Source organism: Rhipicephalus microplus, chromosome 10, assembly GCF_043290135.1.
Source record: "Rhipicephalus microplus isolate Deutch F79 chromosome 10, USDA_Rmic, whole genome shotgun sequence".
Taxonomy (NCBI): domain Eukaryota; kingdom Metazoa; phylum Arthropoda; class Arachnida; order Ixodida; family Ixodidae; genus Rhipicephalus; species Rhipicephalus microplus.
Genome location: NC_134709.1, coordinates 26,420,729 through 26,443,517, shown reverse-complemented (window position 1 = coordinate 26,443,517; position 22,789 = coordinate 26,420,729). Strand labels below are relative to the sequence as shown.

The following is a 22,789-nucleotide window of genomic DNA, read 5'->3' as shown; positions in this document are numbered from 1 at the left end:
CGTTGCGGCACGACCTATCACCGTTCAGCACGTGAGCGACCATGTTTGCGACGCGTGCGAGACCAGTTAGATGCTCGGTGATTCCGATAAGGGGAGACCCGCGCAACCCTGTTTCGATGTCGTCCGCCTTCCTCGTACGCTGCACTCTATGCGGGCGAACTGTGCAGTGAAGTGTGCGCTATTCCTTCGTCCTGCACGTTCAGTTGTATGCGTGGGAAACCTAGCAGCTTTGATTCATATGTGGGGTTTAACGTCCCAAAACCACCACATGATTATGAGAGGCGCTCTAGTGGAGGGCTCCGGAAATTTCGACCACCTGGGGTTATTTAACGTGCACCCAAATCTGAGCACACGGGCCTACAACATTTCCCCCTCCCCCGCGAAATGCAGCCGCCGCAGCCGGGATTCGAAACCTACCTGCTCCTCGGAGCAACCATAGTATGCAACCCGGATTTTAAGGGTTGTCAGAAAGATCGCGATGTGACGCGTTGACTAGCAATTGATGGCTTGCAGTGACGTCCCTGAAATAGCCATGCTGAAGCACCAGCATGAAAGGACGCGACATTTGCGATGTCACATTACTGATCTCAAAATATATTGCTTGCAGGTTCTTTCGTTATTAACGCTCATAGAAGTTCCTGCAATGTCATTATCACGTGAAGTAGGTCAACTTGTTTATCATCAAAGCCGTCGTTGTGGAGGACCAATGCGTTTATAAGCTGCGTCCATGATGCCACGTGCTGGCAATCTCTATAAGCTGTGCCAAGAGAGAGAGAGAATAATGATAAAGGAAATTCGGTGAAACTAATCAGGGCTGAGCCCGGTAGGCCACTCTGCACTGTGGAAAGGGAAATAGGGAAAAAGAGAGGAAAAAGCAATGTAGCCGTCATTGCTGCAGCAGTTTCGGGCTTGACATCACAGGTGGTGAGTTCAGTTTCGTGGCGGAAACCACAGCAGCGCATTCGTTGATTTACTCGACTTGTATGCGCAGTTCCATACTTCCAAAATCATGTCGATGGTGAAGCCGTGGTGGCGCTGCTGGTGTTACAAAAAAAACTAGGCTTCTGTAAGCTTGAGACAAGGGGAGCGATGGTGTCCAGCAGTTGCGACGAGTTTCGAGCTGTCGGCGTCGGCATCTCGCTCAGCAGCAAACGAATAGCGCTGACTAGGGTGCTGCTGGCCATGCCGATAACGTGTCCGTCTTCGTCCGTCAGTTTATCAGGTGAACATGAGCTCGCCTTTACTGTCAAAATATGACGCCCCTGGTCATGTCGCGGCGAGTAGCTTTGGGAGCTCAGGCCAATCTCCAATCGCATTGGTGGTATAAGTGTCCTTAGGCACGGCTATGTTTGGCCTGGGTGGTATAGATGAAGCGTCAGCCGCACTGCTGGCTGAAGAGTCTTTCTCCTTATAGCGGACGGCGTTCGACCCGAAAGGCAGAGGGGATGATATTGCTCGCGGTTCACTTAGCAACGACTCCCTGGAGGTCTCGGTGCGCCGCCCGGGACGGTACGATCGTCACATAACTGCTGCAGATGCTTCTTGGTATGACGAGTGATCTGGAACCTTTTTCTTCGTTATTGCTCTCTTTCTTCTGATAACATTGCAATCATTCGAAGAAACAACATGGGGGCCCGTTGCAATTTGAGCATTTCAGTATTGTAGTCTGGCACATCTTCGTTGTGTGGGGCCCAGTGAATCGGGATCAAACGGTGACGTCGTGTACACACTACTCACGTGACCTAAGTACTTCCAGAATGACGCGGTTTTGGCCCAAAAGGTCGAACTGCGTGCCAAAAATGGCCCACTTTCACATGTCATGGAAGTGTCTCGCTTTCAAACGTGTAATCTTTACGCATCGCTGCATCCCGACAGGACACATACTTGCAATAACGGGGTCTACTGACGCAGGCTTGATCAGGAGCTGGTGAGTCAGTTTCGGTAATGGCTTCGTCAATATCGTAAGTTAGCCATCTTTTTGTCCTACGGTATATGAGAGCGGACTTTCATTCCATAAAGTACCGTGACATTGCTGAATGTGTGAAACGCAGGCACGGGATTGATGTCAACTGCTAAGATGTTCTTGCAGGAATTCAGTCCGAGCTCCTTGATATCGTTTGGGCACCAGTGTCTAGCTGTGCAGGCATGGTCTGCCGGTTTAGAGACCTCATGTTGTCAGTGGCCCGAACGGGTGCGAAGAAGATAGTTAAAACCTCGGTATTTCGTAGTCACCGCATGACAGACTCTCTTGAATTGGATGAAATTGTCAGCAACCGTCTCTTAGTCTTGCGGCTGTTCACCAGCTCGACGGTATTTGGTGTGGTATGGAGAACTTTGTTGAAGTCCTAAGGATCAGTCCAGGACTGATGCTGGATGCTCCCACGTCGGAACAGAGATGCCATGCCCCTCGACGGTGTCGTCAGGAGATTGTTCTGTGGTGTCATGCGGCGTCTTCGCTGTCAGTGTAAATCTCGTCGTTGTTGCGCTTCCCGAAAGCAACACCCGCTGGCACTCCGGAGTCCGCTGGGCGTGTATGGCCTCCATCGTACACCAGTAGAAAACCGCTCTTGACTGGTGAAATCAAAATTAATCGCAAAAAGGTATATAACTAACACGTTCTCTGTTCTGCCATAATGGCACTCCTTCTTCGTCTCCCAAGCTGTACCAAACTATCTACTGTTCTGAGGCAGCCTGTTCTGTGCTGCGACCGAGTCACGTGTTTTGATTGTCCCTTCCAAGTTATACCCGTAAACGAGGCATTAGTTGTCCTAATACAAACCGCGGCTCGCATTAACGTTTATTATAGGTACCGCTGATAAGATCGCATGACCGTACCGGTTTGATAAAAAGTATATAGCTTCCGATTCGAGTCCTCTTTCGATGGTGCCGACTGTTCAATGTGGATGAGCAGATTGGTGGGGTCTTAGATCGAAAAGCAATTGAACATCTTATGACAGGACGATGTCGCGGATACAGCTTAACACGTCTTAGAGAATAACGGAAGTAACATAACCAGAGAGGAGTGGTTGAGCCATTTCTTGCTGACTACTTTATTAAGTCCACTAGACGCAGGGTTAACATTGTTCAATTAACCGATCAAGTTGAATTAAAGGGATACACGTACATCGCTGTGGCAGCTCTGCAGCAATATGAAGTCTTTGGCGGGGCTCTCCGAAATAGATAGCTAGAGAGATAAAAAGTATCGCGAATAAAAACAAACACAAGGACAAGACAAACAGGGACAGGCGCTTCCGTTAGCGGAGTGAGAAATTCGGTCAGAAAACATGCCTCAGCGAAATGTGATAAGCAAACTACACCGAGCACGCTCCGCAAAATATCTGAGAGGCCGAGCAAAATTGACTATCGTTGTTCTTGAAGAAGACTCCGGCGTTTTCACAGAAGCCGCGGTTTATTTCATACACCTTTTTCACCCAGCACACTGCCACGAACACATGTGCAGGACACACACACAAAAAAAATGTGACAGCAAACACTGGCTAGTGTCGATTATTGTTGTAAATCCCGATCGTCACTTTCTACTCCGTCACGCATTGCGAAACTGCACCGACTTGCACAAAAAATATTCATTGAGAAACCGTCGTTGCCGTATGAATACGCGCTAAGCGTCTGCACAGCTTGCAAAAAATTACCAAAAACCCAGATATCGGGACCCTCCGTCGTAACGTTGCTGACCTTTTTATTTGTGTTTATTTGATGTAACTATATGCAGAGTTGATGCCGCTGGCGTAGGTGTGTGCGTGGTGTGTGTGTGTGTTTGTATGAATGTACGCACGAACATATATGTCTGTATGTACATCTCTCTCTCTCTCTCTCTCTCTCTCTGTGTGTGTGTGTGTGTGTGTGTGTGTGTGTTTGAGAGAGAGAGAGAGAGAGACAGGTGGGCGGGTGGTGGATGACGAGACGGTCTGTCATCCATCTGAAACCTGCCCTGCTTATTAAAAACTGTTGGTTTGCGATTTTAAAATCGGACCTATTAAAAAAAAGCTGTTGGACACTCCATGGCAATCCCTACGATATTCAAAGAAGCACGATTTGTCGTCGATTTTAATTAACATTACGGCATATCCGCCGGTTCTTCGAATGGCAGTACAAAAACGGAGGAGAGTCACACCGTGATACCCTGCTCTGCAGAATAAGAAAACTAAATGCGAGCACACAAAAAGAAGAAGCGATGAAATCGCGCTCACTGCGAAAATACTACTATTTGGCCAGCCAGTTCTGCACCGAGTGGCAAGGCCGAAATCTAGATGGCGCAAGGGTCAAGCGCAGAGCGAAATGATAACCCTGGCGGGGAGTGCGGCGTCGGCGTGAATACTAAAACGCGCCGTTTAGATTGCAGGGCATAAGCCGACCTGCGCGCGGTGGCGCATAGACAACTGCTCGAAGCTGTTGCTGCTGCTGCTGCCGTTCTGGGCGAAGTAGCGGCGTGATTAACACTAGGCTGTAGAGCAGGTGCGCTCTAGCTAGGCGCTGTCTCTATATACGTGTCTGGGATTGTTGGTCCTTCTATCGTCGAGCTTTCGTGTAACGTGTAGACTTGCGCGGGCTCCTCCTGTACGTGATGTGGGGCGAAGTTTTCAGAGTGTGGTATACGCTACGTAAACTTTACGCGTACGAGGCGTTTTGCACGGAGCGCGAATCTCGGTCGTTTGACCCTGCACGATCTTTGTTTTGCGCTTGTGGGACGAGTGCGACCCTCGGTGTGGTTAGAAAGCCCGCCACTAGACGGGGAGGAGGAGAGGGGAGCGTGAATATGGAAATAAGGTTCGGGGTTGCCTCCAGAGTTGTAGCTGCTCGTGTGGGAGTCAAAATCACTCCTGAACTTAAAACCGGAGCAGCCTAAAGGTCGTACGTGTAGGGAGTGCAAAACTGCCTGTATATACTTATCGTGCTTATATGCTACATGATTTGTGCGTCGAAATATCAACATGTCTAAGTATGCCTAATTTGAACGAAGTGTTCCTGCAGTCTTCCGAACGTGAGAGCTGTAGTGGACATTGACTCTGTTCGTGGTGGTACAACCTTGCTGCTCTAAGGTACTTGGTTTACACCACGCATAATAAATTGTGACGCTTGTGCGAAAACGGCCTACAAAGCATGGCTTGTATCACGTTTCATCTTGTTTTAAAGACGATAGTCTGTCTTGGGAACCTTCGACAGAAAAATTTTGGTCGGTCTGTCTGTCTGTACATTTGTCTGTTTGTCCACCCTAATGATACCTCAAAGGGCACCAAATGGCCGACCCCATCCGCAGCGCCCACCATTACTGCTCAAGCTACAGCGTTTGCACTTGTGTGATTGTTAATTAAAAAGCAATTATTGCGCATATGAGCGGCACCATAACAACACGTCGATGTTTTGTATGTGTGCCTTTATACTAGAAAAGGCACACACAAATAACTCTAGGGATCGTAGCCTCCATAACGCTGCGCTGACAGTGCAACGCAATGCTTAAAAAGGAAAGTGTTTCCAACGCTGTGCTAAGATGACACTGTGGTGGCACCTGTCCGTCGCTTTGCGTTCTACACCTTATCGCCTTCGAGACGGGTGCGCATCTTTCTCCGCGGGCGCGCACGCCTTCGTTTTCGAAGATAACTGCCAGATGGCGCACGTGTCTAACATGCCTCGATACGCTCGTTCGTCTCCGCTACACGCTCGAGGCACTCTAACGCAGCGCCTCCAGAATACTATTCACCGATTTTCTTGCGCGGAACACCAAATAAATGTTTTGGTCACTCTCTCCAGACGCAAGACTATCGTCTTTCGACGACATTTGCAGTGTTACATGCGTATTCGGGGCAAATTTTTTTTATAGCGAAGTCTTACCAAACGTGAAAGTTTCCCGTCGGCGTCCCTCGCTGTCAACACGTGTGATGCAAGAAATCATCGCGGGGGGACGTCATTATGGCGGTGCATAAAACGATGTCGTCACTTGGTCGATGGTTGGCCGATCTCGGAGGCCCTGCAAAACAACGTGAAGTGCACAAAGCTTCCAATGCCTCTAATCTCGGAGGTGATGCGAATCCCGTTAGAAGAGAAATCTTTCGGAAGGGGCGGGGAACGACCAACGACTGACGTGATGAAGATGACCTTCGTCTTCGAGTCGTCTTAGGCCAATGTTGTGTCTCGTTTGCAGCTAATCAGTTTGTTGTAAGCCGCAGTTTAGTATTTTGTCACCGGGGGCCTAGTAACTCACACCTTGCTGCTTCGCGGTTCACACTATTTTGCCCGCATCAGTATACTCTCAGAGTAAGGGTCTACATCGATGCGCCGTTCAAACAATGGCATCATACCTGAACCATCATACATGGCCCCTCGTACCAGTGGTTCAGGTCACACGACCCTCGAGCTCTTCAGGTGCAAATAAACTCAAGATTACCAGTAATATACCGGGTACATGGTTCTGTCACGTGTCGACCACGCGCGTGCCTCATGTTGCGGCACAACTACTTGCGCATCACGTGGTTCTATCCCTTATCTGCCACGTGACGTATCGAATACAGCCACACATGAGTCTGCGTGTGTGGCCGTGTGCGTTATGTGTTTATCATTAAATACATCATAATCATCACTGAGAACCTGCAGTATTATGTCAGGCGTAAAGCCAGGCAGACATCTCCAGCTCTTCATGAAATGATTTATCTGTCATCCTCATCACCAGCCCAAAATGCGCCCACTGCAGGACATAGGCTTTTCCCATGTTCTGCTAATCGAACCTGCCATGTGCTTGCGGCGGCCACGGTTATACCTGCGAACTTTTTAATCTGGTCTGCCCACATAGCTTTCTGTTTTCACCTCGCGCGTTTGCCTTGTCTTGGAGCCCATGTTGTAACTCGTAGAGACCGGTAGTTATCTTTTCTACGCGCTACACACGCTGCCCGTGCCCATATAATCTCCTTGATTTTGACTAATATGTCCTTAATATCCGTTTGTTCGTGACACGCTCTGCTCTCTTTCCATTGTTGAATGCATCGTAACTTGAACCCCTTTTGTAAGGTTTCTGCTTCGGAGGTAAGTACCGGTGTGTGACTAATCTCTATGGCTGTAAACCTAATTGCTGCCAAGGTGTCATCTCGGTCTCATTTCTGCCACGAGGCCTTATCGCATATGTCCGTCTCAAGATTTCTTCTCGTGTCTCTACACCACGTAGCTACACCGACGTTTCTTCCGCGAGTCCGCTACGTAGTGTTATCGCACCTCTACCACGTACCGATCACCAGCTGATTGATACGTCGGATGATGTTTAGTTTCACGAACCACCGTAAAACCAAATTTCGTTTCTTCATCGAAACGCGAACGCGAGTGCGTCACAAAAGCGATTCACGGATTAAAAGGAAGCCAACAAACGAGCCCCTCGCTTTCTGTCAAGCCCGGCAGCTTGTCGGGGGGAAGGGGGGGGGGAGGGGTGCTCTCAAAAGCGGGACCAGTGCCGCATTGTTCGGTTATATGTATCTCCTGCGCGCCACTGGCTTTTCTTACCTTGCGACCACACGTACAGCGCACCATTTCAAGACCATCTGTTTCTCTTCCTCCTCCGCTGCTATTCTACCATTATCTCTATGCACAATCGCCCTCTACCCGAGTATAGCGGTTTGCCCGTACCGTTCTTTCCAGCTTAAGGCTTTCTGATACGCTTCTAGACCATCAGCTTCGCAAGTGGCGTGCCCGGTCAATCTGCCCCCCCCCCCCCCCCTCTCTCCGCTTGCATGTTCGTCTCCGCTGTGCTTGTGTTGTACACAGGACAGATGTTTCAGTGGTCACAATCTTGATCTCTTCATCTTGTTGTATTCTTTTTTACCTCGGTGTGTGCGTGCGCAAGCAACACTGTATTGACAAGGTGTATCTCGCTTTCCTCTCGTCTCTCTATCTCTCTTTTTGACTTGTTTCTTTCCTGCAGTGCAAGTAGAGGGACTGTATATCTATAGCCTAATACTGAACCTGTATACTAGATCGATATTTACAATGCGGCACGCGTGGTTGCCTTCGGGACGCGGGATATAGCTTATCGCCGACTCCTTGGATGCGGGTTCACCCCTTTCATCGCGGTGAATTTCCTTGTGGCTGAAATACGTAGCGAGACAGGTTTTAAAAGGTGGTCTTACTCGGCAATGGAATGCAAAGAAAAAAAAACACGAAGGAAATTAATGACGCTACGTTTAGTCTGGGTATGGCCAAAGGTTCACGTATACAGATAACTTCATATCGGGCGAGTCGGTGTTCCCTATAAATATCGTATAAAATCGCCATAAACTTGGGAAAATATAGGAGCAGAAGAAAGTGTGCAAAGAAGGACATCGTGTATTTCTTTCCTCTTTTTTTATTCTGTTTCCTTTCTTTTTAAGAGTTTCACGCTACCACGAGAGGTTCACCTTTGGTGAGCTATACTGTAGAACCGTGCCGTTGTAGGCGGGTCATTGAAATGAGGCGTTTGGCTTCGATACTGGGTCGTTTTGTGCTGGTAAATGAAAGAAAATTGTGATTAGAGAGAAAAAAAAGTTGACACCATCTTGATTATGTGAACCGTATCGAAACCTTCGCTATGACGGTAATTTAACAGCGGACACTGGTTCTTACGTATCCTTGAGCAAATATTTTTTTTCTGAGTCATACTTTCTTCATTTGATTTGATCGAGGAAAAAAAAAACTTTAATAAGGTCCTGTGAGGAGGCACGTTGCGGCTCCATGCTTTCGTGTTCACGTAAAATCTCCTACTCTGCTGTAACTTGAAGGGAACGTTTTTTTATCCTGGGTTTTTACACGCGCCACAGACACCATGTGACTACGAAGCACGTCGCAGTGGGAGGCTCCGGAAATTTTATTTACCGCGTGTAGTTCTTAAACTTGCTGCTAAAGCGAAGTACTAGTATGATTGTGCATCTTCGGACCCATCGAAATGCGGTTGTTGCAGCCGGCAACCGAACCTGCGCCCTTGAGTTTAGCAGCGATACACCTTCGCTATGAAGTTACACCAAGGTGTCTTATACGACTGCGCGGCATCAGCCCGACTTTTACCATTGCCTGATCGGTTGCCTGTCGTTAGCACTCTTTAAGTAGCAAGGACGTCTGTAGCCTTTCATTTTTTTTTGCTTTTATTGTTGCCCCGCGTAAAAATATCATGTACAGGATATACTTAATCCCGCAACACAGATCCCCAGTCCGAAAGGAACTCGTGCTTCGCAAACGCGGCACGCGTTGCTCAGCCGAGAGTAGATAACGCTGTACCGAGCGTGCATATGTAAACAGCTGTTTTCCATTCAAAGATGCTTTGTGCTGTTGGACGCTAGTCCGGTGACACATTGCCGGGTGGGCTAAGTTTAACTCGCAATGCAAAGAGGAAATAAAGAAACTTGTTTATGGATGGAATGTACTACCCGACCTTAATAGTCAATGAGGAGAAATTGAAGGTTTAAATGCAATCTAGAGCACTTTATTGGCTCGAGGCAGTACAGGTTGAGACTCTTCTAGTATTTACTCGTTTGCATGTCCGTTTTCCCTCGTTTAAGTGCATACTTGAGGAAAAGAACACTTTCGATTGTGTCTTCCATAGTAGAAAACCAAGCACTCTAAATCGTTACACCTTATTTCTGACCAACAGTTTAAGTACGAAGCCCGCAAGCTGTTATGTACACACTCACAAATCTACGTACCAACCGCCAATGAACTTTTAATCGAGAAAAGTCGATGAAACTTACCGACAGTCCATCGGAAGTCGTTACACCGTCCTATATACCGGCTACCAATGATCCGTCGACTATTGGTCACCGATAACCAGTAAATATTTTCTTTTATAACTTTCAACAGACTTTAGAGGAGTGTGCTATTGAAAGTTATGAAATCGTTTTTAAGCGTCCTGTATACCAGCAACCAACATTTCGTCGGCCACTGGCCTCCGATAAACAAAATAAGTTTCCTTGATAACTTTCAGTAGACGCTAAAGATGCGGTAAATTGAAAGTTGTTATATATATGTATACACTGTTTTGCAAGTGTAATATATATACCCGTTAGCGATGTTGCGTGTGCTGCTAAAATCCGCCGTATTCTCAAATTTCGTGATGGCGCCATCTTAAGCCATTCGAAGAGGCTGCACCAGCCCTCTGGGCCAATCAAATTTTGCCAACCGCAGAATTTCACAACATAGCGGAACTTTACACTGCCCAGAATATGACTCCCGGTTGTCTTCCGTGCATTGAGAAAGGAAAAAGGGAGAAAAATGTTTGAGTGAAGAAAAGCAAGGTTTCTGCTGGTGCGACAGACATAGTAACAGTTTCTTGATGGGTGTCACAGGTGGTCAATCAGGTTGGCAGCATTGAAAAATCGCAGCCGCGCTTTCGTCGCATTTTGTTGTTCCGGTGATCAAGGCGCGGGACTTTGTCCGCGGGGAAAGCTGACGTCTATAGAGTTACGCGGAGCTCAGGTCAGCCGGTTTTCTGTGTGGAGCCCTCTAGAAAAGAAACCCTCTTGATCACCCATTCAGCGTCCTTTGCTGACGGCCAATGCGACAGTAGTAACTGGTTGTTGAAGGAAACGAAATAGGAGCTCATTTCTGTCGGCTTTGCAGGTGACACAGCTAAGCTCGTTGTAGAGGAATAGGTAAGGGGATGAAAAAATAGTAAAGAGATATAGAAGATAGAACACTCGCCAAGCACGAGTGAAGAAAAGATATAAAAAATAGGAGTGCTTGGTCCAAGACGCTCGAGGACGGGGCACCCATCAGCGAGAGCTACAACACGGCGTCAGATGGCGGATGGCGGGCCGATCGGCGAGAGCAATGCTGGCGTCTGAGATCGCGGATGGCGGGCTGATCGGCAAGAGCAATGGAGTCGGAGATCGTGGACGGCGGGCCGATCGGCGAGAGCAATGCTGGCGTCTGAGATTGCGGACGGCGGCCGATCGGCGAGAGCAATGCTGGCGTCTGAGATCGCGGATGGCGGGCTGATCGGCAAGAGCAATGGAGTCGGAGAACGTGGACGGCGGGCCGATCGGCGAGAGCAATGCTGGCGTCTGAGATTGCGGACGGCGGCCGATCGGCGAGAGCAATGCTGGCGTCGGAGATCGTGGATGGCGGGCTGATCGGCAAGAGCAATGGAGTCGGAGATCGTGGACGGCGGGCCGATCGGCGAGAGCAATGCTGGCGTCTGAGATTGCGGACGGCGGCCGATCGGCGAGAGCAATGCTGGCGTCGGAGATCGCGGATGGCGGGCTGATCGGCAAGAGCAATGGAGTCGGAGATCGTGGACGGCGGGCCGATCGGCGAGAGCAATGCTGGCGTCTGAGATTGCGGACGGCGGCCGATCGGCGAGAGCAATGCTGGCGTCGGAGATCGTGAATGATACAACCATTTAGTACTGAATCCACCAAGCGAGTGCAGAGGAGGCATTGCCCTAGTGAGGCCGAGTCAGTTTAGGTAGCCCATCTACAATTCTGGTCCTGAGAAAGAGAGGCAATAAACACATGTATTTACAAGGCAACTAAGCATAGGCGCTTTTAGCCCCGCATGTCTCGAGCTCGGGCAGCGTCCTTGACCATCGCGATAAGCCATGTAGCTGAAAGTCGAGGCTGGAGCTGTACAACGCCATCTCTTAAAGCTCGTGGGGTGTGGTAAGAGTAGGGTGGGGGAAGAGGTAATGGGGATTGCTCTTAAAACTCGTGGGGTGTGGTAAGAGTGGGTGGGGGAAGAGGTAATGGGGATTGCTTGCAGCCTCCTGCCATATCATCATCGTCATCATCATCATCATCATCATCACCAGCAGCGACACCTACCCGGCCTCTTCGTAATCTTTTTGCAATTTTGTTGCTTTGTTTGATAAAATAAGGAGCCCGTGTCGATACACCTAATGCCCTGAATGAACGACCACGAAGGACTGTGGACTGACGTGCTTTTACAAATGTCTTCACATTAAACCACAAGTGCCATGCTGAGTTCTTTCAGTAAAAGATCCCAAACAGTTTTGCCAGGCTTCTTGGAGGCCGTACGTCACTTCAGCGTATTCTGTGCCTGCTGCATGTTTTTCTCTCGTCTGCTCTTTTTAAGTGAGACTTTATCGTCCGTTTGAATGTTTACGACCTTCACAAGTTTGCTTCCGTCTCGCCACTCCCCCCTCACCTTTCTGCAGAGAAAAAGCTACCAGCTGCTCCGGTGGTGCACGCACCTCCATCTGGCTCCGGGCAGATGCCACAGCTGCCAAAAGGGTAAGACAGCCAGCGGTTTATAGTAAAATTTCTTATCACTATCGGAGACATCTCGTCAAAATAAAAAGATCGAAGCTTACAAATAAAAAAAGCAGCGAAAGCCTTTCGACATCTGCACCTCATGACCAATCTATTGAATGCATCTCAAATCGTTATTTACATAAACTGATAAACCATTTCCCTCACTTACTACATTTCTATTTTTCCTCCCAATTGTACAGAACTCGTCTTAATTGGTGTCGCGGCCGCGAAGATAAGCCACTTCTCCCTTATGGTGTATTCGAATGGGGTCTGTCAATCTTCTTCTGTAACCTGCCACGGGCTCATTTTGTCCCTGGCTCCTCAGCACCAAACCCATATGCGTGCGCAGGGGGCGAAGATGATTAGTCGCAGCGCCCCACTTCCTATAAGTGACTGTATAGGACAAATGTATGGGGGACCGGGGGAGGCGGCTTCCCTCCCTTCCCCCTTTCCCGTCGTGCACATGGCTGTGATCAAACCTCTTCAAGTTCCTTCACAATCACCCAATTTTTGATGCCATCCAATAGTACTGATTCCTTCAGCTTCTAACCGGCATTTGTAAATCACCTGGAGGCGTGGAAGTCGGCGCTAGTTTAATTGTCATCCCTTGTTTCCTAAGTCGCTATCGCTATTTCACGCTATCGAAGCCACCATCACGCACTAGAGACCACTCACCCAGATTTAGTAAAGACTTGCGCTATATCTCTGGATAGAGAGAGAGATGGAGATGAGGAGGAAGACTGGTGAGTTAACCAGATAGCAACATATGATTCGCTACCCTGCACTGGGATAAAGAAATGAGGGCAGGAGAGAGAGAAAACAAAAGAAAGAAAACGCGAGTGTATACACAGGACGAAAACAACACACCCAGGAAGGGCGTCCTGATGACATTCGTTCAGTAGGGGTGGTCGATCGCAAGGAGCGCATAGCACTTGAAGGACCTTCTTCCGCGACGCAAGCTCTTGTCGATGGCGTACAATGCTTTCCAACAAAGATCCGCCGTCCGTATTTCTGAGCGCGTAGTAAAGGGTTCCCTGTGACCTGTTATACTGTGGGGGGTCGCGAAAGATGCGTGCAGTTGTTTCTCCATTGGTTGCACAGTGTTCGGATAATATCGCGCTGCACATTAGCGAGTACCAAAGGAAAGCGCATGCACGCGCGCATGAGGTGTTGCGATACGAATAGTTAGTTGGAAGTGTGCGGTACCGCTTTCGTGTATCTTGCTCGCGTCCTCGCGTGTGTGCACTGTATACAGTATACTTCGGAAAGTTGCCGTGACAACAAGCGGGCATTGCAACGATGGCTGAAATTTTATTATGTCTCCATTGCGCGAAAAGCCAGCACTTAGCAACGAGGGCAGGAAGGGGGGTAGGAAATAAGACTATTTAAAACCAGAGCACTTTAGGGCCCCGGGCGTCGTATGCTGTCGTAGCTTGACGTTATGCGGGATAGATCACGAATGACACAGCGAACTGTAGCATAACGAGTGACTTGAGCCAACGAGTGACTTGAGCCAACGAGAACTTTTTCTTTCTCTTGGCTTTCGAGTGCTTTGATGATAATATGTGCAAATCACTTTAGGGCCGGGTTGTCGTGTGCTTTCGTCGCTCGGCATAACGCTGGAGAAATCGCGTAAAAATTGAAATAAATAAATAGGAAGCAAGCGTCAAACACAAAGAGAAGAAAAGTTGAAAAAGCAAGAGAGAGGGTAAGAGAGAGGTATTGGAGCAGAGAAAGCTAAAGTCGAAGAGAAACGAAGGTTGCCCAGCGACACAATTCTTTCACGCTTGGCGCCCCTGGTGCGAAGCTGCCTTAACTCTATAAAAGGGCTGTGGCTAGACTATAGCCTCGTAAGTAAAGCAGTGTGTGGACGTTAAACTTCATAACACGCACCACCGTGACCATTGTCAGATAACCTTCGTCGCTGTTTTGCTTCCATTTCGCTGGACCCTCGTGTAAAGTATCAAGCCGGAGCATACTAGCTCAGGCCTATCTGTTTTCTACGATAGATTTGACTCGGAGTTAGTGCCAGGTCTACCTTTGTTTTGTGTGGCAAGGTGCTTATTTAGGCTTGTTGGTACTCCGTTGAACTCTTATTGCGCGAACTTCAGGTACGACAGGACAGACAACAGATAGCAACGCACACAAACGCTAACTCCTTACTAAATTTTCATTAAGGATGCATATAAGATACATAGGTAACCTTACGCAGCTTTGCATGCACGAAACCACGACACCGATGCGATTTATTTACTTTTATTTATTGTTTTTTACGTAACTGGACTGACTCTTATCGCTTTGCATGGCAACACGCAGAAAGCCTGAGGTCAAGAACGAGCCCGACCCGAAGCGAGCCTCCAAGCGCGAGAGCAAGACCAAGGGCGGCAAGTCGTCGGCCAGCGGCGGTGGCAACAGCGTCAACATCGGCAACCTCGGAAGCAGCGCCGTCGCCACCAAGCCCGAGTCCTCCAGCAAGCCCCTGGACTCCGGAGCTCAGGCGGAGGTGAAGAAGAAGCCGGAAGTCGTCGCAGCGTCAACTTCTCTCTCCGCCGAGGCGCCGCCGCCTGCGGTGGAACCGGAAGTGCTCTTCCCCACCTGCAGCACGGGCGCGGTGCCCAAGCGAATCGTCGTTCACGCCACAACTTCGCCGTCCTCCTCGTCGTCGACCAAGCGAGGCACCGCCCGCGGCGACTCGAACAGCGGTACAGCACCCTTCACTAATCGGCATGAGAGAGCTTTCTGCACAGTGTCAGTTTGTTCTAGTAGCCGTTTATCGAACTCTGTGTTGTACTCGAAGACCCGTGTTTTTTTTTCTTTTTTTTAAGAAGCGAAACTCCTTAGGCCCACATCCGGCCGACACCATCGCCGTCGAAGCTCCATGCGCCCGACAAGCGCGCCGAGCAAAACAACAGGTGCGCGCTCCCGACGCAGTGGTAGCGCAGGCACGGCGGCAGGTGGCGCCACACACTCTCTCGCTCAGTTTTTCGAAGCACTGGGGTTTAGAGACAGGATAGGGCAAAATAGACTCTAAGCGGGTAGAATCAACTAGAAGGAGGTTATCTGATTGGTGGCTAAAGTCAAGGCACGAGTGAAAATTAAAAGCATTCACTGCAAAGTACCAGTCCTTTACTTCACTAATTAAATGAAAAAAAAGATAAGTGTAGTTGTTGGTTCATTAGGTATTACGGCTAGGTGGCGTTAGCCGCCACCCGATATAAAGGGTACAGCGACATCAATCCATCCATCCATCTAGGGAGCCTTCGTGTGCGCGCGTATGTAGGCTCAGCCTAACTCGCTCAGTCCTTTCCACCACAGAGCGCAGCAAACGCTTTTCCCACCCGCTCCACACCCCACGGCGTTTATGAAAGCCTACAGCGAGATCAGGAGCGTAGACGTTTGCGTCCCATTTCTAAGGAGCTTTGCTCAATCGTTGTATTTGTACACGGGACCACTGCATTTTTTTTTGCAGTGCTGTGAAAGCTGCTGAAGCAAAATTCGTACCTGCTAGAGCGCCGTACGCTGTACTACATTCGTTGATTATTATCTCATTTGCGTTCCCCGAATTAATGCTGTTTTATTTATTTATTTTGATTTCATTTATTTACAGCCCTTACATAGGGCTATTACAGAGTAAGAAAAACGTAAAAAACATAATCATTGTACAATCAGAACAAAGTTACCACAATTAATTGGAACTTACTGATAAGAGAACAATATAAAGTAGTACACTATTAAACGCAACGAGATAATCAAAATTAAATGTGCAAGATTTCGCACCGACAAATAAAGCTTTCTCAGCTACAAATTAAAATATGAGCTATGTGTTTCAAAAATAATTCTGCGGACGAACGTGAAACGGTTTCTTCGATCAAAGAATGTCTTCGAACGAATGTTTCTTCGATCAAAGAGGTGTCGACATAGGCCGAACATATTTTCGTACTGCAGATCCGAACACGTGGCGAAAGAAGATTAGCGCTGCCTTCGACTTCAACGATCCATAATGCGTTTCCCGTTTCTGAACGCGTGCCATGACGCCAACACTTCTGCGAGATCGAATCGTGGGCCCAGTCGACAAGCAATTAGCTAAGACACCCGAAAAAAAGCAGAACTGGCTAACGAGCCAGCAGATGAAACGGATAGAAGCGAATGGTCATTAGCGCCCACGAAAGATTAAGCACGAATTTATACCGGCTAGGGTGCCGGATTTCTTTTTTCTTTTTTGTTAGGGGAAGGTACAACTCTGGTGTAGACAAACTTGTACCGAAAGATCGCGCGAAAGAAAAGGAATGTAGCAATCGACGTATTTTTTTCTTTTGTGAGCGAATTAAATACGAAATGAAGTTTCTGATAACTTTAATTATCACGTATGTTTAGTAACTTTGTTCGTCCACTTAGGCACCGCCTCATTTGCGTGATTACCGTCGTTCCACCTAGGGAAAGCTGGTGATGGAAACGTTGCATAAGATACGAAAAAAGTGAGTTCCGGCACTCGATGCTCTATCGATCTTGCGAGTACAACTCGATAATGCTAGAAGATACATGCGCATGTGTAGGTGAAGACTCACAGATAAATATACTCCTTGGAACAGATTGTCAGTACTGGTATATTGAAGGGTGTCTATAGGTTTACGGACAAAAATGGTTCATTTGGTCGAGGAAAGTAGTCCTTGGCGGTTCTTAAAAGGTGGTATATTGAAGGGTGTCTATAGGCTTACAAACAAAAATGGTTTATTTGGTCGAGGAAGGAAAAAGAGGAAAAATAGGAGGAAAAGAATGGCAAGGAGGTTAACCAGCCTATAGGCAGCTGGTTTGCTACCCTGCGCATGGGAGGGGGATGGGTGAGATGAAAGATAGAAAGCAGAAAGGGAAGAGAGATAAACGCAGCACATTCGGCAGCACACGCGCGCACACTCAGTCATAGTCCAGTCCTGTCTTTCGCGTTGTGTGCCATTGCTGTTATAGCCACTTGTTCAAGTCCGTGACGCATAGAAATTTCAACAGAGCTTTTGTCGCCTTCTGTTGCAATGCCTTCTCTCGGGCACTTGACAGAATAGTGTCCACAGACATTTGGCTGTTGTCGATGTGCGCAAGAATGAACGCCAGTGACTGTCTCTGGATGTCAAACAACGGACAGTCGCACAGGATGTGGTGTAGCGTCTCTTCGCAACGACAGGCATCGCAGAGAGCGTTGTCGGCCATTCCTATGGCAAATACATAAGATTTTGTAAATGCCACTCCTAGCCATAAGCGATGAAGGTGGGTGGCTTCTCTTCGGTCGAGCCCAGTGGGCATGCGGAGAGCCATCAAAGAGGACATGTGGTGTGGACGATTCGTCTCGTTGCATGGGCACCATAGTGAAAACATGATTTCACGCGCAAGTAGTCGAAGATTACTGGCAGCATTGGTCTGCGAAAGTGGTATGGCTTCTTCTGGTGTTCCTTCAAGAGCTGCCCGCGTGGCAGTATCGGCCTGTCGAGGAAAGTACTCCTTTGTGATTCTTAAAATACCAGGATAGCGATTGAGAAGGAGATGCGCGTGGGGCCCTATTACGCTATCGCGTTCTGCTTTAAAAACGAAGCTCAAGCGGCCTCTCAAGTTTTTTTTTTTCAGATCCGTCAAGTACGAGCGAAGTTACAGAACTTTCTCGCACGCTTTCAGCGCTATCTTGTTTCGTACCGACGAGTGAGCTGGATGCAACACAGGGAGGGATGGCACGGGAAAAGAAGTCACGTCACGCGCACTACATGACCTTGAGCGCTTGTCATCACTCGCTCCCGACGTTATTGTGGTGCGCTATACTGCTGCCAGTGTGTAATTTTAGCACGGTACAGAGCCCGGGCTCCTGGCACGTGACAATAATCAAATCTGGTCCAAACGGCGCTGCCGGTGTATGACAGCTATCTGCCAATACCAGCAATATCTGTCGGTTGACGATAAGTCTGTTGTATAATTGCCCCTGAAACAGAGGGTAAGGACCTGCAATATTTGGCTGGACCGCACGTTTTCCAGCTGTATGTGAGTGTGTGCGCGCGTGTCTTCAGCAAGCACAACTTGTGGTTCAGGACCTCTTTGAGATACGGATCGCACATGTTCCGCAGGAAAGGTGTTCAGGGGTCAGCGGAGCGAACGAAAGCAATGATCTTTGCGCCATCTGGTTCGCCTGTTGGGACCATTGTGTGCCGCACCATCGACCCCACTACCGTGGTATACTACCTTGTTCCCGGGTAACAGAACAGATAGCGGGGCGCGCTCATCTCTGAAGCCCGTTGTCGCGGTGAAATTTCAGAAAATTATTGAGTTTATGTGCGTGTTATGTCCTTAAAACGACATTAAAGGTGGCTGACTGAACCGGTAAATGGCGGGCTCAAGCTATCGTGACACATTTAATACACATATACACACTAAATATTATGCCTTAATGGCAAGTCTATATCGCAGAACAAAAGACTACCGTGCCCACCGTGGTGCCCACTAAGTGGCCCTGCTTCACGTAATGTCATGGCCCTGTATTATAAATGTCATTTGCGCGGCATTGTGTATGACAAGGACTGCTTTGTATAAATGCATGTTGTAGTTGTCATATCTACATGAACGTTATATTTGTAGAGTATAGTACATGTACGATCATTATATAGGTACGACTGGGACTTCTGAAACACACGGCTTGCTGCGTGCTTTCTTGCACACGTTTTCGATGGATATACAGTCCTTATAAATGTTGCACTCGGGGAGATTCCTAATATATGATAAACTATGTGTGGTTATGTGGTATGCAGGGTAAACTGTGTGGTTCGAATGTATGCAGTGTTCGCTATAGGCAGCGTTTCTTGTACATGCTGCACATGGCATGATAATTCACGTAAATGGTATAACTGGTGGTCAATGCTTGACGGCAATCGTCGCTTGGCGATAACCATATATCTTGCATCCATGTGCCGCGATGTGTTGGTGCGTGACACCGCTCCAGACCCCATGCGTGGATTCGACGTCTACCTCGTGTGACATCACCGTTTGCCGGGAACTCTGTGCATGTCCCAGGTTCCAAGAGCAAGGCCCGCTGGGCGTCGTCGGGCCGAATCCAGCGGCAGGCGTCGGTGTGCATACCGTGGTACGAGGAGGACCAGTGGTACCAGGAGCCGCAGTGCAGCTACTGGCCCAGCCCGCCCCTGAGGCGGCTCAGCGTGCCGGCGCGCCTAGCGCCCCCGGGTCCCTTGTCGGTGTCCCTCTCGGGCGAGGGCTGGTCTGAGGTGCCCGCTTCGCTGCGGGAATCGGCGAGCACTGAAAATCCGGGTTTGCTCGAACAGAGCCTCGACCGGATGGCTCGCAGGTGAAGAACATCTATTGTTTTGCTACATGTGCTATTGTTGCCTTGTGCTATCGTTTGGTACTGTGCCGTCTTGTATCGCACCATTGGACCCTATTCTAGCCTTTGGCTATGGGTCCAAACAGTTCTTTGCCTATTATGTTGGAATTGAAAATAAAGTGAAATGAAATGAAGTGAAACTTAACGTTGCGTTTTGAACACTCGGGGTAGCGACTGACGTGTGTCGTATAATTTAGGAAGATTTCGCTAAAGCTGTATTCACGTGATGGACGTGATCGCGGACGGATCAGTCACGTGACATGTGACGTCGCAAAAAGAGGCTCTAGGCCATGCTCTTGCGCGCTTTTGGTAGGTGTGCAGCTACGGCCCTGTAGTTCATTGGTCACGTGGGGAGCCTTAGTTCTGTTTATCTGGCCGTGGTACCATTACGTAGGAATATTACTATCACAGAAACTGTGACACATCGGTACTTAAACTGCACTTGAAACAGAGTTACCGTGCGCAACCGCGTGCTTAGATTTAAGAACGCTTTCAAGAGCCCAGATGTTGAAAATTATTTCAGACGGCATGCCTTATATATAATGTATAATTTCACTGAAAATTTTATCTTTTTTACATTGTTACCAGCGTTTGTGTGGCATTGTTAGTGACCGATGGGAGGCAGTGGTAATTTTTGTCTGAAAAAAAAAAGAAAACATGCTTGACCCATTAGCCAGGCCTAAATTTGTTGTAGCACCGTCATACATGTAATCCATCGATGAAAACTCTCTGCTGAACTCTCATATAAGATTTTTATTGGCGCAAGAGCATGTGCGTACACGTGGTAAACGCAGTGTAGCGCGAAACGCCGTAATGCTCTAAGTTTTTTGACTAGGCTTATCGGCTGTCTCACATTTCATGGTGAACAGAATGAGAAAAAAAAAAGAACAAACAATCGTAAGCGTTTAAGGTGCGAACGGTGGTACTGAACGAATCGCACAGATATGGGGGCGTCAGGCGACGTCCCCGAATATCGTCAGGTGACGATATTTCTCTCTTTTCCTAATATGCAGATAACAAAGATGTAAATAGGTAGTTCAGTCACGCTTCAGCAGTGCGTAGCAGACGGAACACAAGCTAACCACGTACAAATAATACAGCAAAGGCGTGAGTTAGTGCGAAAGCGTGAAAAGAGTCACCCAGGGCGAGTATTTCTATGAAAGACAGAATGCGTTTTACTCGCGGGTAATGTTAACGTTGCATAGGCGTCGTGCACCGACTGAATAAAGAAGAGCGTAGATATTAACCGTAAACTGTAGTCAACGCATTTTATCCGCCGATAATCGGCTCAGACCGCATGCAACGAAGCGCCGCTGCGTGTATTTGTATATGCGCCGCCGACCGCCTATACACACTTGCTTTGGACGGTGCTGCCACCTATAGCGCAATCTCGCCGCGAATAGCCTTCCTCGAATGACACGCGAAATGAATATACTTTGCGCTGGTATGTTATCTTTTTATATCGACTCGTTTGGTTTCTCGCATTTAACTGCGTTTCAAATGTGTGTTTTCCTGCACATAATACGTCAGTTGCTTACATGGGTCGGCAAAAAAACAACAACAAAAAGGAAGTCACAGCTTTGCCGCAAAGGCAAAGCAATGAACGTGATAGCAACAAATCAGAAGGTCACGCGCAGAATGAAAAGCAGATCCGAGATGTGCCCAGCGTTTCTCACGCACAAATAACGCTCGAAACGTACTCACGGGTACAGATGAACGCGGATAAGCGTCTCAGTTGTTACTTCGCTGTGTCTGAAAAGCGCGCCCTTTTTGCAAACGGAGACTGTGCAATGATTGCAGCCCCTTTGTGCGCCCGATAACTACAACAAAATCGTTGTGGTGAAAGCTGAAGGCCAGCCAAGACGTACGATCCTCCCCACCGTGAGATAAGGGCGCCCGAGTGATCGTCCAGAGGCTTTACGTTCATCCCTTCCTCTCCGCGACGGAAAGTACGCGTGGAGAGCGCGCGCCGCCTTGCGCTCAATGCGCCATCTCGCTGGTAATGCTGGAAACACAATAGTTCCCCCCCCCCCGAGATGCCTGGCACAAGCGGTAAGTGTAAGACGTAAATGCTTGCCGTTCGCGTATTAAAGGGCGAGCAGCTCCGTGGCTCACAGGTTAACGCCTCGCAGTCATGTTTTAAAGGTTCCAAGTTCGATTCTGTGCGCCGAAGTCTTTTTCGTGGATTTTTTATCTTACTTACGTGTTCATATATATGGATACCTATACATATACGGTAGACAGGATAACCGCTGGTCATTAAGGGTAACTAACTGGATTCCCAGAGAAGGGAAGCGGGTTAGGGGGAGACAGAAGGTTAGGTGGGCAGATGAGATTAAGAAGTTTGCGGGTATAAATTGGCAGCAGCAAGCACAGGACCGGGTTAACTGGCGGAACATGGGAGAGGCCTTTGTCCTGCAGTGGACGTAGTCAGGCTGCTGCTGCTGCTGATGATGATGATTAAGCAATTAAATGGGAAACGAAAAAGCAGCATGACTTACTTCATGCACTAGTAAGCGACATCTGTTTGGTCGCATCGTCTCAGATTTTGCATCAGCATATTTTCGAGCTCTGGCTAGAAATAGCTGGAGCACCCTGTGTATGTAATACATATATTTATATGCAAATGTGAGCAAGGTTACAAAGGTGTGGATAATGGTGACTGGGTAGACCACCGCTGTCGCACCATAACATCCAGACATGGTACGTTATGAAATGATAGCCATGGTGCGTCTACGATGCGTTTAAAAGAGAGAGAGAGAGAGAGAGAGAGAGAGAGAAAGACACAGAGGCCAGTGCCGCAGTCAGCTTTGAATTGTTTGTTGCTACTGTAAGGCTTAATGCATAGCGGAGCTGTATTTTCTATTTTTAGTTGGTTTAGTTAAGGTTTTGTTATTCTTCTGCTGTAGTTTGGTGAAGTTATATAAGTCATGGCAAGATGTGACGTTCATATTACAATTTTTATGCTATACAAAACTTGACATTGTTTCCCCCTTATTCAGCCCGATACAAGCTTCATTGCAGTTATCGTCCGTGTTTATCAAGTATACCCACAGACTAAACTATATAAGCCAAATCCAGAGCAAACTGTAGCTCAGGCTGACATCTCTACTTTTCTGTCAATGAATTCTCTCTCACATTTCTAAGCACTATACGCGTTCCAGGGGTAAGCTAGTCAGAAATAGAGCGTTAG

General features: G+C 48.2%; 1 protein-coding gene across 1 annotated transcript in view; it reads left to right on the top strand.

The window, feature by feature from the left end:
* LOC142774660 (uncharacterized) overlaps nt 1-22,789 on the top strand; it is a 29,806-nt gene that overhangs the window by 1,096 nt on the left and 5,921 nt on the right. The window contains exons 2-4 of the mRNA XM_075875295.1: nt 12,137-12,212; nt 14,550-14,935; nt 19,272-19,560. Coding sequence (XP_075731410.1) covers nt 12,193-12,212; nt 14,550-14,935; nt 19,272-19,560 — 695 coding nt within the window. The 5' untranslated portion in view covers nt 12,137-12,192. The remainder of the gene's footprint in view (nt 1-12,136; nt 12,213-14,549; nt 14,936-19,271; nt 19,561-22,789) is intronic.